Source organism: Ostrea edulis, chromosome 6 (genome assembly GCF_947568905.1).
Source record: "Ostrea edulis chromosome 6, xbOstEdul1.1, whole genome shotgun sequence".
NCBI lineage: Eukaryota > Metazoa > Mollusca > Bivalvia > Ostreida > Ostreidae > Ostrea > Ostrea edulis.
The window spans coordinates 13,541,199-13,556,643 of record NC_079169.1 but is presented as its reverse complement, the minus strand read 5'-3'; the positions used below and the strand labels follow the sequence as shown (position 1 = coordinate 13,556,643).

Genomic DNA, 15,445 nt, shown 5'->3' with positions numbered 1-15,445 from the left:
AAATGTGATGTGATTTCTTGCACTCTGCTACAAAAATAGACAGGAATGCAGAACTTATATCTACCTCTTCACCACTGAAGTCATTCTCGGGACACTACATTCCTTGTGCTGGAACTGTTAGTTACCTTGTTCATGGAAAACTATTACGATGCCAAGTGTGAAATTACACATTGTTGACAAACCAGTGAGCGCTGTACTGGGAGCTGACACATGCATCAAACTAGGACTTATACAGAGAGTGCATAGCATTCACAAGGAGAACACTTCTGCTCTACCAGATAACACCTTACAGGAGTATCAGGATTTATTTATCACTGTTCGTTATCTTCACCTTGCATTTACCGGACTCGGATGCTTACCAGGCACTTACACCATCAAGGTAGACAAAGATGTGCAGCCGGTTATACATCCTCCACGCAAGATCCCATTAGCTTTGAAGGACAATGTCAAGGATGAGTTGGACCAAATATAGCGTGAAGGAGAGATTGTTAAGCAGCGTGAACCTACTAAATGGGTCAATTCCATGGTAACTGTTACCAAGCCTAATGGAAAATTAGGACCTGTGTTGATCCTCGTGACTTGAACCGTGCTATATTGCGTGAACATTGTCCTTTGAAAACAGTAGAGGAAGTAGCAGCAATGATGCCTGGAGCCAAAGTTTTCAGTAAATTGGACGCCACATCTGGATTTTGACAAACCAAACTAGACGAAGAGAGTTCGAAGTTGTGTACATTAAACTCGCCATTTGGACGTTATCGTTTCATCAGATTACCGTTTGGAATCAAGTCTGCTCCGGAAGTGTTCCAACGTGCTATTTCCGAGATGGTCCAGGATCTTGATGGAACTGAAGCAATTATTGATTATATCATCATATGGGGTACCACGGTGGAAGAACATGACAGACGATTAAAAGCGGTACTGGAATGTGCTCGTCAATTCAACTTGAAGCTCAGTGCAGACAAGTGTGAGATTAGACGTTCGGAACTTACCTATGTTGGACATAGATTTACTGACTCTGGCTTGAAGCTTGATCCAGAGAAAGTGCGTGCGGTACAAGAAATGAACCGTCCAGAAAATGTGAAGGACCTCCAAACGTTTATGGGCTTTGTACAGTACCTAGGAAAGTTTATGCCTAATCTGTCAGAAGTCGGCAGTCCGTTACGTCAACTACTGGAGAAAAACACAGCTTGGTGATGGGAACAGGAACAGGAGAGCTTCCAGAAACTGAAACACATGACAACTAGTACACCACATGGTGTCAGAAGTGGGATTCTACAATACTACGACGCAAACAAACCAATATTGCTATCTGTGTATGCTAGTTCCAAGGGACTTGGCGCTGTTCTGATTTAGGATGACAATCCAGTTGCTTACGGATGTCGTGCCTTGACTGAGACGCAACAACGTTAATCTCAGATCGAGAAGGAAACCCTTGCGATTCTTTACGGATGTACCAAATTCCACAACTATGTGTATGGACACTGTGTGCGAGTCGGATCAGACCATAAACCTCTTTGAAAGCATCTTGAAGAAGCCTGTGTTATCAACACCTCCAAGACTACAAAGACTAGTATTGGCACTTAAAGTATGATATTCAAGTTATGTACAAACCAGGAAAGAAAGTGTTCCTAGCTGATCATTTGAGTCGTTCGTTTCTCAAGGAGACAAGGGAGGTACTCGTTCCGGATCTTCAGGTGAATGAAAATCTTACATCATACTTACCTGCCTCACAGGAAATGCAGGACCGAATCAGGAAAGAAACCAGTCATGATATGGAACTACAGCAGCTCATGGATACAGTCTTAGTTGGATGGCCGGACAACAAAGCTGATCTATCACCAGAAATTAGGAACTACTGGAATTTCAGAGACGACATCTCTTTTATTGATGGTATTCTCTACAAGTCTCATAAACTCATTCTTCCAAAGTCGCTGCAAAACGAAATGCTGGAGAAACTTCATGTCGGACATCAAGGAATCGTCAAGACTAAAGACCGTGCAAGAGACATTCTGTTTTGGAATGGTATGGGAAAAGACATTGAAAACCTTGTGAGTTCCTGTGAGATTTGTGCAAAGTACGAAGCCGTGAATCCTAATGAACCGATGATCCCAAGCGAATTACCTACAAGACCTTGGTCAAAGATTGGTATGAATCTTTTTGAACTCAATGGAACTCATCATTTACTCACTGTTGATTACTTGTCAAAGTGGTCAGAGGTGTCTAAACTCGAATCATTGACATCTAAGTGTGTGATTACTCATGTTAAGAGCATGATTGCCAAATACGGAATTCCAGACATCATCATAAGTGATAATGGGCCGCAGTTTAGCAGCTTTGAATTTAGAGAATTCGTAAAGGGATATCAGATCACACATTCAGCTACTAGTCCTTACTATGCTCAGTCTAATGGACAAACAGAACGCATGGTCCAGACGATGAAACGTCTTATCACCAAATCTCATGATCCATATGTAGCTCTGCTAGAGTACAGAAATACCAAAATTGATGGTATTGACTTGTCGCCTGCTCAGATGTTTCTAGGGCGAAGACTGAAATTTAACGTACCAACAATACTGCCTTTGTTGAAATCGAACTTAAATGAGGATACCCTGGTCAAGCTTAAATTTCGTCAAGAAAAACAGGAGGAAAACTTCAACAAGTATGCCAGAAAAGAGCCACTGAAACCTCTTAAGCCAGGAGACAACGTAATGATGAAGAATCCATCTGGACAGTGGAAAAGCGGGCACATCAAAGACTTACATTCGGCTAAACGTTCATACATCGTTCAGAGTAACGGAAAACATTATAGAAGAAACCGCAAGTTCTTGAGGCCAACTCGAGTTAGAAGTAAATTTGAATGCACAGTTACAGAGGATACTCCAATATCCAGTGCTCCGTCGTACAGTCCGCCAAAATCAGAAGTCAATGGAACCGAAACTTCTTTGTAGCATTCTACAGCTCCAGATGAAACTACTACTGCAACACCTGATGTCAAACCGCCAGCTATTAGCCCTGCTCGTGTGACCCGTAGTGGCCGTTGCATAAATACTCCTGTGCGTTTCCGCGAGTGACTTCAGTGATTGGAGTGAATAGTGTATCGTTGTGATCAGTGTTTATGTTCTGCATAGTTCAGTATAATGTGTTCATTTATTTGCTTTAATAATCAAGTAGATAGTTGAATTGAATTTTGACATGATTGATTTAAGTGCTTTTATTTTGACATTAAATAATTTATAATTTGATTATTGATTTCTTTCATATAACTTGAAGTGTATTTTGGGACTGGATTGGAAAAACAGCTTATATTGTCGTTCTTTGGCATGGTGATTTACATGTATATTACAGGTCAATAATCAAATGCATGTTTTAAAATATATTTTGTAGTAATTGAATGTCCATTTTAAAACAGTCCAAAAATATCATTTTTATAAGGGGAAGGATGTGATGTATTCATGATCCATTCTATGTTTGTTTAGAGTTGTTTCCCTTAGTAAACGCAAATGGCGTGATTTGTACCGTACACCACAATTATATGATTTGGTATTATCATTATATGATGTGGTACTGTCATTATATGATGTGGTGATGTCATTATATGATGTGGTACTGTCATTATATGATGTGGTACTGTCATTATATGATGTGGGGATGTCATTATATGATGTGGGGATGTCATTATATGACGTGATACTATCATTATATGATGTGGTGATGTCATTATATGATGTGGGGATGTCATTATAAGATGTGGTGATGCCATTATATGATGTGGTGATGTCATTATATGATGTGGGGATGTCATTATAAGATGTGGTGATGTCATTATATGATGTGGTGATGTCATTATAAGATGTGATATTGTCATTATATGATGTGGTGATGTCATTATATGATGTGGGATGTCATTATATGATGTGGGGATGTCATTATATGATGTGGTACTGTCATTATATGATGTGGTGATGTCATTATATGATGTGGGGATGTCATTATATGATGTGGTGATGTTATTATATGATGTGGGGATGTCATTATAAGATGTGGTACTATCATTATATGATGTGGTACTGTCAGTTAGACTATTCCCAAAATAGGGTGAAAGGGTAAACTTTTTCAGGTTTGTATGTGCAAATTGTCAGAGCATACACTCCGTGTCCTTTACAATAGAAATCAAAAAGATAACAAACAGTGATCAGCGATTCATTTTTATGTTGACGTCTGTCATTGTCCCCTGTCAAAGACTCACTGATACATCCTATATGATTGACAAACTCATTCATCAGTATGTAAAAAGTAAAGATCACGAACGGTGATGTATCACACAAATTCTATAAGGAATACAAACGTAAGAGTAGAGCAAACACGGAGCCCTGGATATACCGGTATCACACATACAAATATAAGAGTAGGGCAAACACGGAGCCCTGGATATACCGGTATCACACAAAAGTAAGAGTAGGGCAAACAAGGGGCCCTGGATATACCAGTATCACACATACAAAAGTAAGAATAGGGCAAACACAGAGACCTGGATATACCGATATCACACATACAAATATAAGAGTAGGGCAAACACGGAGCCCTGGATATACCGGTATCACACAAAAGTAAGAGTAGGGCAAACACAGAGACCTGGATATACCGGTATCACACATACAAATATAAGAGTAGGGCAAACACGGAGCCCTGGATATACCGGTATCACACATACAAAAGTAAGAGTAGAGCAAACACGGAGCCCTGGATATACCGGTATCACACAAAAGTAAGAGTAGGGCAAACACGGAGCCCTGGATATACCGGTATCACACAAAAGTAAGAGTAGGGCAAACACGGAGCCCTGGATATACCGGTATCACACAAAAGTAAGAGTAGGGCAAACACAGAGACCTGGATATACCGGTATCACACATACAAATGTAAGAGTAGGGCAAACACAGAGCCCTGGATATACCAGTATCACACATACAAAAGTAAGAGTAGGGCAAACACAGAGACCTGGATATACCGGTATCACACATACAAATGTAAGAGTAGGGCAAACACAGAGCCCTGGATATACCGGTATCACACATACAAATATAAGAGTAGGGCAAACACAGAGCCCTGGATATACCGGTATCACACATACAAATATAAGAGTAGGGCAAACACAGAGCCCTGGATATACCGGTATCACACATACAAAAGTAAGAGTAGGGCAAACACAGAGCCCTGGATATACCGTTATCACACATACAAAAGTAAGAGTAGGGCAAACACAGAGCCCTGGATATACCGATATCACACATACAAATGTAAGAGTAGGGCAAACACAGAGCCCTGGATATACCAGTATCACACATACAAAAGTAAGAGTAGGGCAAACACAGAGACCTGGATATACCGGTATCACACATACAAATGTAAGAGTAGGGCAAACACAGAGCCCTGGATATACCGGTATTACACATACAAAAGTAAGAGTAGAGCAAACACGGAGACCTGGATATACCGATATCACACATACAAAAGTAAGAGTAGAGCAAACACGGATCCCTGGATATACCGGTATCACACATACAAATGTAAGAGTAGGGCAAACACGGAGCCCTGGATATACCGGTATCACACATACAAAATAAATAACGAAAAGCACACGCACGGGATTCAATACGAGGCTAATCGCCCATGGAAGGGAATCCAGTGCATCGTAGTCTTCTTTTTCATCATCTACAATTATCCAATTCTTGATTATACCAAGCTGACATATCTTTAAATAACACTATTATAATACATTATTTCTCTATTTTTATTTCTCAATAGCAGGGTGAATGTCCACCCAATATTTGAAATGGCTTATATTTCCATTAGAATCGTATTAGATCCTACCTCTAGTGTTTTCAAGGGTCAGTATTTGACCTACTATTATTGTTGTATTTATTATAGGATTTATGAGATTAATCATTGTTATCTTCCCCTTTCAGCATTGTATTATAACCTAATGACTCATCATCGTGTGCAGTAAAGGGGGGAATTTTAAAAGGAAAATTGTCAGTGGTTTTGAAAATAAACTATGAACACGATAAAGCCATACATAAACATTTTATTTCAGTAATACATAATACACACACTCATCATTACGTTATTTCTGTAATACATAACACACACACTCATCATTACGTTGTTGTTGCCACGTGATATTAAGATTGATAATCATGTATAATAATCAAACATCAGTAATCCATCATATCAGCTGTGTAACATTTTTCCACCATCAATATTATTAACAATTATAAATACAATTTTTGCTACACTTGAAATAAAAATAATCTAGAGTTTTGACATTTTAAACATTAATAAAAATGTGAAGACATTAAAAACTATATTTCGGGGAGGAACAAAATCATATAGACTTAAATACATGAATCTAAGTAAGGCAGAAAGGGAGGAACTCTGTATGATAATAAAACAACATAGACTTATACATGGATCTAAGTAAGGCTCAAGGGGAGGAATTCTGTATGATAGTAAAAACACATAGACTTATACAGAGTTTTCTTTCTTGTAAATATCAAAGGTGTATTTGGGTGCATCATTGAAGAGACATTATTTGTCGAAATGCGTATCTGGTACATCAAAATAGGTACTGGATAAGTTTTACATTATGACCCCTGGGTCGAGTCCTCCGCTGGTGGACTTTTAGTCCCCGAGGGTCCCTACAGCCCAGTAGCTAAGTACTTCGTTACTAGCTTGAAAATACGGACATATATTTAATTGCTGTGATAAAATTTAGAAATTCATTTCAAAATTAAGGATTATCTCCCTCATGCAAAGATCTTCTCCTTAGACGAATTTGACTCCACTTTTTGGCACACTGTTTTCCCCTATAATAGCTCTAGCAAGTTGATCGTTATTTCGGATTTCAAACATTTCGGTTGAGCATCACTGAAGAGACATTATTTGTCGAAATGCGCATCTGGTGCATCAAAATTGGTACCGGTTAAGTTTTACATTTTGCAAATGAAATTTTAAAGGAAAGCTAAGTAACCGCTATAATAAGCCAAAATTATTACCCCGCGGAAAAAACCCGCTGTACGGTAATAAAACCACATAGACTTATACATGAATCTAAGTAAGGCTCAAGGGGAGGAACTCTGTATGATAATAAAACCAGATAGACATATACAAGAATCTAAGTAAGGCTCAAGGGGAGGAACTCTGTATGATAATAAAACCACATAGACATATACATGAATCTAAGTAAGGCTCAAGGGGAGGAACTCTATAAGATAATAAAACCACATAGACATATACATGAATCTAAGTAAGACTCAATGGGAGGAACTCTGTATTATAATAAAACCACATAGACTTATACATGAATGTAAGTAAGGCTCAAGGGGAGGAACTCTGTATGATAATAAAACCACATAGACATATACATAAATCTAAGCAAGGCTCAAAGGGAGGAACTCTGTATGATAAAAGTACATAGTCTTATACATGAATCTAAGTAAGATTAAAGGGGAGGAACTCTGTATGATAATAAAACAACATAGATTTATACATGAATCTAAGTAAGGCTCAAGGGTAGGGACTCTGTATGATAATAAAACAACATCGACTTATACATGAAGCTAATAAAGGCCCAAGGGTAGGAACTCTGTATGATAATAAAACAACATAGACTTATACATGAATCAAAGTAAGGCTCAAACATGACGATACACGGTATATGTTGAAAATGGCTGATACAAAATGGCTGGAAATACAATTATACTGCAATATAACAACACCAACATAAAAAATACAGGTACAGATTAATGTATATATTAGAATTAAATAAGTCCTTGGTAAAGGTAAAATATTGAAAATATCCAGATGTACTGGGCATAGCTTGGTATGTCTCCATAAAGTATATACAAAATGAAGAAGTATATGGAATATATATATATATATATATATATATATATATATATATATATATATATTAGAATGAAATAAGTCCTTGGTAAAGGTAAAATATTGAAGTGCTTTCGCTCTACGGCTCTTCAGTTGGAAAGCGCTTTGGAATAAATGTGAAATCTTCATCTGATAAAATATATATATATATATATATATATATATATATATATATATATATGATATAATACCTTATATCATACCTTATGCTATATTATATAATACAACATGATATTAACAGATTACTCAACTTAGTTCTTGAAAAGTGTTGGGCACTACCTGTGTTGTGACAGAATCATTTTATGATAACTGAAATATACATTGAAATTCCCGAGTAAGAGTTCAAGAAAACTATTTCTCCACCACAACACTTTGATACATCCATCTGATTTATCGATATTTTTATCATGACGTTAGCAGGCAGTATACAACAGTACAGATCGTTTGCAATTTCGCCATAATTTAAAACTCTATATGTTTAACCCTATAAAACCTGTGTTTGTTGTACATGTATCATCCGAAATACAGCTAATAAATGTTTGCCATACTTCAATGTAATATGCTATAATTCTAGACTAACACATTCGTTGATGTTGTCGGTGGGAAACAGAATATATTTACGTCTATTACTGTTAATGAATTAAAGAGACCCAAATGACATCGCATATTCCGTTAATGTAATCTCTGGGCTCAGTAAAAACCCGGTATTCTCTTTAGACATCCGATTCCTTCACTACGGTGTCATAATTTTTCGCAGAACACATTCCTGGAAAATATTTCGAAGTATCTGATGTTACGTTACAAAATTCAAAACAAAAAAGTGTGAATGTGTTGCATATTTTTGGATGGTGCAAGTTTCAATCAAATTTATTTGTCATTGAATACAGGATCTCCCCTGGTTCGTGGTTTGACATGATTTATTTTCAAAGAGTTGTCTTTTCTATCCCCGAGCCTTTGACCTACAAACGGTGTAGGAAAACATAGTGTAGTAATTAAGATTTAATGGGTGATATCCACTGGATAAAGGAGTAAACATGTGATAAATATTGTTATGATATCTCCAATGCTACAAAATTCAAACGAGCATCATATGTTCTCTTACATGGAGCTGCAGTATACAGTCCTTCTATTCAGGAGGTTGATGACTGATGAAAGCCTTCTCTAGCTCCTCTATCACCCTCTTATTTTTATTTGCAATTTCTAATGCTGTTCTTCCTTTTGTATCCCGTTGATTTATATCGGCGCCATATTTCAATAACATTTTCACCATATCCACATGTCCTTTAAAACTCGCATATCCCAAAGGTGTGTATCCAGTCCCATGCTTTCGATTGACGTCAGCCCCTAATTCCACCAGCTTATCCATCACACGTGCGTGTCCATGCAAACATGCAGCTACTAGTGGTATTGTCCCATATTTATCACTTTTGTTGATGTCAGCCCCTGCTTTCACTAACAATTCTACCACACCGACATGTCCTTTACGACATGCATCTACCAATGGTGTGTATCCAGTCCCATGCGTTTGATTGACGTCAGCCCCTAATACCACTAGCTTATCCACCACACGTGCGTGTCCATGAAAACATGCAGCTACTAGTGGTATTGTCCCATATTTATCACTTTTGTTGATGTCAGCCCCTGCTTTCACTAACAATTCTACCACACCGACATGTCCTTTATGACATGCATCCACCAATGGTGTGCTTCCCCTTCCATCCTGAAGATTCACATTAACTTTCGCTTTTACTAACTCATCCACCACACTTACATGCCCATGAAAACATGCAGTTACCAGGGGTGTGTGCCCAAATTTATCTTGTTCTGTGATATCAACCCCAGCATTCACTAGCAATTCTACCACGCTTCCATGTCCTTTATGACATGCAGCTAACAATGGTGTTTTTCCCCTTCCATCCTGTAGATTAACATTAACCTTCGCTTTTACTAACTCATCCACTACACTTATATGTCCATCAAAACATGCAGTTACCAGTGGTGTGTGACCAAATTTGTCACGTTCTGTGATATCAGCCCCTGCTTTCAGTAGGTATTTTACCACATCTACATGTCCTTCATGACACGCAGTTACCAGTGGTGTGTATCCATTTTCATCACTTTTGTCGATAGCAACCCCAACATTCACTAACAATTCTACCACACCGACATGTCCTTTACGACATGCATCTACCAATGGTGTGTTTCTCCTTCCATCCTGAAGATTCACATTAACTTTCGCTTTTACTAACTCGGCCACCACACTTATATGCCCATGAAAACATGCAGTTACCAGTGGTGTGTGACCAATTTTGTCACGTTCTGTGATATCAGCTCCTGCTTTCAGTAGGTATTTTACCACATCTACATGTCCTTCATGACACGCAGTTACCAGTGGTGTGTATCCTTTTTCATCACTTTTGTCGATATCAACCCCAGCATTCACTAGCAATTCTACCACACCGACATCTCCTTTACGACATGCAGCTACCAGTGGTGTGTATCCTTTTTCATCACTTTTGTAGATATCAACCCCAGTATTCACTAGCAATTCTACCACACCGATATGTCCTTTACGACACGCAGTTACCAGTGGTGTGTATCCTTTTTCATCACTTTTGTAGATATCAACCCCAGCATTCACTAGCAATTCTACCACACCGACATGTCCTTCACGACATGCAGCTACAAGTGGTGTGTTTCCCTTTCCATCCTGAAGATTCACATTAGCCTTCGCTTTAATCAACTCATCCACCACACTTACATGTCCATGAAAACATGCAGTTTCCAGGGGTGTGTCTCCATTTTCATCGCTTTTCTTCAAATTAGCCTTTGCTTCCACTAGAACGTCTACCACACCGACATGTCCTTTACGACATGCAACTACCAATGGTGTGTTTCCCTTTCCATCCTGAAGATTCACATTAACCTTCGCTTTAACCAACATCTCCACCACTTTTATATGTCCACGAAAACATGCAGTTATCAGGGGTGTGTGCCCAAATTTACCTTGTTCTGTGATATCAGCTCCAGCTTTCAGTAGGTATATTACCACATCGACATGTCCTTCGTGACACGCAGTTACCAGTGGTGTGTATCCATTTGCATTACTTTTATTCAAATCAACCTTTACTTCCATTAGAACTTCTATCACACCGACATTTCCTTTACGACATGCAGCTACCAGTGGTGTATCTCCGCTTCTATCTTGAACATTGACATTAGCACCCGCCTTCAGTAGCTTATGCACCATCACCGCATGTCCCCGCATACATGCAACTGTTATAGGAAATCTTAGTGGCAAACAATCAGTATTGTCTGCATTATTCTGATATCTTCCATCAATTGATGGCAGGCTGACATGAGATAGAATTATTTCGAGTGTTTCTACATCACCACTATAACAACCCAGAAGAAGTAATCTGATCCGCTCCGAAGCTGAATCAATATCGATGCACTGGTTATTTGATCCAGCATGTGTGGCTACGGATATTTCTACTCCTTTGTTATCTGTGTTTTCATGCTGTGAATTTCTGGTCATCATAAATAATTCATCTCCTTCGTGGTGCTGTCGAGTTTGTTCTGCAATGAACTTTAAGATCTCTTTGTGTCCATAACAAATGACCCAGTTAATCACTCTAACATATGCGTTTGTTTCATTCATTCTTTCAACCAAAAGCAGCCTCTGTATTTCTCTCTCATCAACCCATTGATCTGTATCCTCGCTCTCCTCCAATATGCTTTCATGTTTACTCACTATCTTATCTATGCGTTTCTTTTGGTGCAAAAATAAAGACTTCAATTCTGCGTACGGTTTTGTCTTCAACTCGGCAATAAAAGCATTACACACCTGGGTATTTTTTTAAAACAGGACCCCTGAAAACATCATAAAGCTTCATTTTCTGTATTTTTCTATACAGCCGTCTTGCTAGGAGTGGATACTGATCCTCGCCAAGATCAAAGGAATCCTCTCTATCGCTATTAACATAATTGTTCTCTTTAGTTCCATTACCTTTGTTTCCTCTACTTGTAACTTCGTTTTCGTTACTACTTTCATCTTCTTCTCTACTCCGGCCTTCATTTTCGTAACTACTTTCATTTTCTTCCTTACCCCTATCTTTGTTTTTGTAACTATTTTCATTTTCTTCCCTACTCCTGCCTTCGTTTCCGCTACTACTTTCATTTTCTTCCCTACTCCTGCCTTCGTTTCCGCTACTACTTTCATCTTCTTCCCTACTCCCGCCTTCGTTATCGTTACTACTTTCATCACATTGAAGAGTAAAATCTTGCTTCTCTGTCATTCTCGTTTTATTTGTCGGCGGTGTGACAAAATTAGCAATACAACCATTACTCATACATTCCAATATTTGATGAGGACAAAATGATAGGCACAGATTTCTGTTGTTCAATCCTCTATTGTTCTGAAATCATTAAAGAAAGTCTTCAGACTGGAAACAAATCTAATTAGGAATATATTTTGTGATATGTTTACATAGTTTGCTATTAATGAATATTTGTCGGCCATTGGAATTACCTGCTACAAAACTTATATGATAATTGCTCCCTTTACCTGATCAAGATATAGGAATTACGGCGGGTGTGATCAGTCGACAGGGGATGCTTACTCATCCTAGGCTCCTGATCCTACCTCTTGTGTGTCCAGAGGTCCGAGCTTACCATATTCTTAATTTTGTATTCTTTATGGAAAGGTTATGTAGGAGTTATGAAATTGATCTTTCTTCGTTATCTTAACAATTTCATAAAGAATACAAAATCAACAGGTAAATACGGACCCCTGGACACATCAGATGTGTGCTTAAGTGCCTAGGAGTAAGAGTTGGGTAAACATGGACCCCTGGACACATCAGATGTGTGCTTAAGTGCCTAGGAGTAACAGTTGGGTAAACACAGACCCCTGGACACATCAGAGGTATGATTAGACACGGACCCCTGTACACATCAGATGTGTGATTAGACACGGACCCCTGGACACATCAGATGTGTGATTAAACACGGATCCCTGGACACATCAGATGTGTGACTAGACACGGACCCCTGGACACATCAGAGGTGTGATTAGACACGGACCCCTGGACACATCAGATGTGTGATTAAGTGCCTAGAAGTAAGATTTGGGTAAACACAGACCCCTGGACACATCAGATGTGTGCTTAAGTGTCTAGGAGTAAATTATGTGCATATTAATGGCGGTCGACTTCATTGCTTGTAGAATATATATTCGCTATCTTAAGAAACTAAAGATGCACATCACAATTAAAACTTTTATAAATGAACTTGGAACTAAAATTATAGATATATTATCAATATAATTGTTGTATATGCAATAATCTGGCAACTTTGATTAGCTACGTTCTCGGATTACGACCTGACACCATGATGCGTCAATGAAAGATACATTACTAAAATAATTGATATGTTTCTTAATCAAAATTGGTACTGTATAAGTTTTACATTATTCTTATTTCTAAAGGAGGGGTACAGTACACATATTTTTTAAATATATGTTTTCTTTAAATTTTCGTGTATTTCATTATGTATATGTATATTAAAGGTACTGATTCACGACTTTCTGCAAATTTTGGTTTTCATTTTAAATCATGAACATCTACAGTCTAAATTGTTTAAAAGGTTTCACAGAAGATCTAGATTATGTATCATGACAGTTGTAAGCTAAACAAGGAGAGTTTTTATTTGTTTTGAAAACAAAGATTGAGGTGTGTTAATGTTTACAAAATTTCAAAATAAATGGATATTGATCAAAGTTTATATATATATATATATATATATATATATATATATATAGATATAGTTACTTTTCGCAATGATAGGTAAAAGTAAAGGTAAAAAATAAAAAGAGATATACGAAGACGTTTAGTAAAGCTTTAGCGCTTTCATTTAAAATCTTCAGAAGCTTTCGCTGATCGGATTAACAGAGTCTAACTTAATAAAGAAACAAGTGAAAAACTGAAACTAAGACGAATTTTCACATACAATTATTGCAAAAATCTTTCTCCTCGAAATTTTGAAATGATTTTTTGCCACTCTTGAAAAAGAAAACCCAGATATTAAAAAAAATCGCCATTGGTAAAAATAGGGAATCATATATCGATCACTGGTATATGCACTGTATAGTGCTGCTCTACGGACTACCCCGTTTACCTGATGAAGACATAAGGCTCACGGCGGATGTGACCGGTCGACAGGGGATGCTTGCTCCTCCTATGCACCTGAAATCAATCACTCCATTTGTCATCAAGTTAAGTTTTTAGTTTCCTGTAGCTATATAGAAACTTGTTTATAAGACACATTCTTTTTAGATGTTATCTCTAAGTCAAAATGGTGAAAAAGTGACCGTGATACCGGCGGTAACTTCTATTTCTTTCTAAGAGCACTGGAAAACTTTGTTACCAAGGACATTTTTTAAAGTAAAATCTGCTAAGGGCATAGTAATTTTCACTTTTGAATTAAGTTATATTTTAACTGCCTGTTTACTAGTGTTTAGTTAAATTAACAGTTGACATCTAAAGTATTGGATATATCAGGGATATATGGATGGGATCAGGTGCCTAGCAGGAGTAAGCAACCCCTGTCGACCAGTGACACCCTCTGCGAGCCCTATATCTTGAACAAGTAAACGAAGTAATCCGAAGTGAAATCAATGTCCCAAGAACGGCCTAAGAATCGGCATGAAATCCGCCAGACAGCATTTTAACCAATGATATGTTGTATTGGCAAAATAGATCATAGACTTTGCGAAATGCTGACTTTAAACGAGGCTGTTGAAACCCCATCACCATCAACTTGTTTATCAGTAGATCTAGTCTGCGTGGATTTAAAGGGTTTTTACCACGATTTTTAATGTAATTAAAATCAGAAGGAGTAACCTTAATAAAGCACGTTTCTACTGTTATATTGTTTCATTACTCCCTATAATTGATACAAACATGAATTTTATCTCCATATATTCAAAGCTTCCGCTTCTCAAATCGTCATTAATGAGCTATCTAGTCACGTGATACGTCATGACGTCATACGTGTCAATGTGCTGCAGCAGCTATGTATGTGTGTGTGAATAGATTTTACTTGAAAGTCATAAATTATACAGAATGGATAATTAATGTGTGTTTAAGAAGGCGGGAGAGAGAGAGAGAGAGGGGGGGGAGAGGGAGACATGGGGCCAATAGTCGTAACCTTTACCTTATAATCGCCCCTCTCATTACTTTAAAATAAAATAGGGGGGGGGGCTGTCATTCATTATATTGTTTTTTTTTTCTCACTACGTTGGCACGCACCGTCTTTTTTTTTTTTTTTAAATATAAAGCCGCCGTGTTTCAGCATTTTTGACGATTATTAATTGGCATTTTTTCGACTTTTTCATTTTCTTACTATTTACTATTCTAATCGGGAGGGTGGGGGGGGGGGGAAGTGTAGGGATAGTCTGATAGGCCGTGTAGTCATTTCGTACATGGTGTCAATACTCAAA

The 15,445-nt window shown here is 37.8% G+C and overlaps 2 protein-coding genes across 2 annotated transcripts in view; one reads left to right on the top strand and one right to left on the bottom strand.

Annotated features, from left to right (window-relative positions):
• Positions 1-1,601: 1,601 nt before the first annotated feature.
• Positions 1,602-2,948, top strand: LOC125664606 (uncharacterized protein K02A2.6-like). The gene has a single exon (XM_048897427.2). It carries the CDS (start codon positions 1,602-1,604, stop codon positions 2,946-2,948), a length of 1,347 nt encoding a protein of 448 aa, XP_048753384.2.
• Positions 2,949-8,928: 5,980 nt separating this feature from the next.
• The window catches only part of LOC125645578 (ankyrin repeat and KH domain-containing protein 1-like), a 29,021-nt gene continuing 22,504 nt past the window's right edge, over positions 8,929-15,445 (bottom strand). Inside the window, exons 3-4 of the mRNA XM_056141802.1 lie at positions 11,954-12,362; positions 8,929-11,799 (exon numbers count right to left, since the gene is read on the bottom strand). Coding sequence (XP_055997777.1) covers positions 9,071-11,799; positions 11,954-12,362 — 3,138 coding nt within the window. The 3' untranslated portion in view covers positions 8,929-9,070. The remainder of the gene's footprint in view (positions 11,800-11,953; positions 12,363-15,445) is intronic.

Excerpts from the sequence above, each read along its gene's own strand:
- LOC125664606 (XM_048897427.2), top strand. The coding sequence starts at position 1,602 with ATGTACAAACCAGGAAAGAAAGTGTTCCTAGCTGATCATTTGAGTCGT.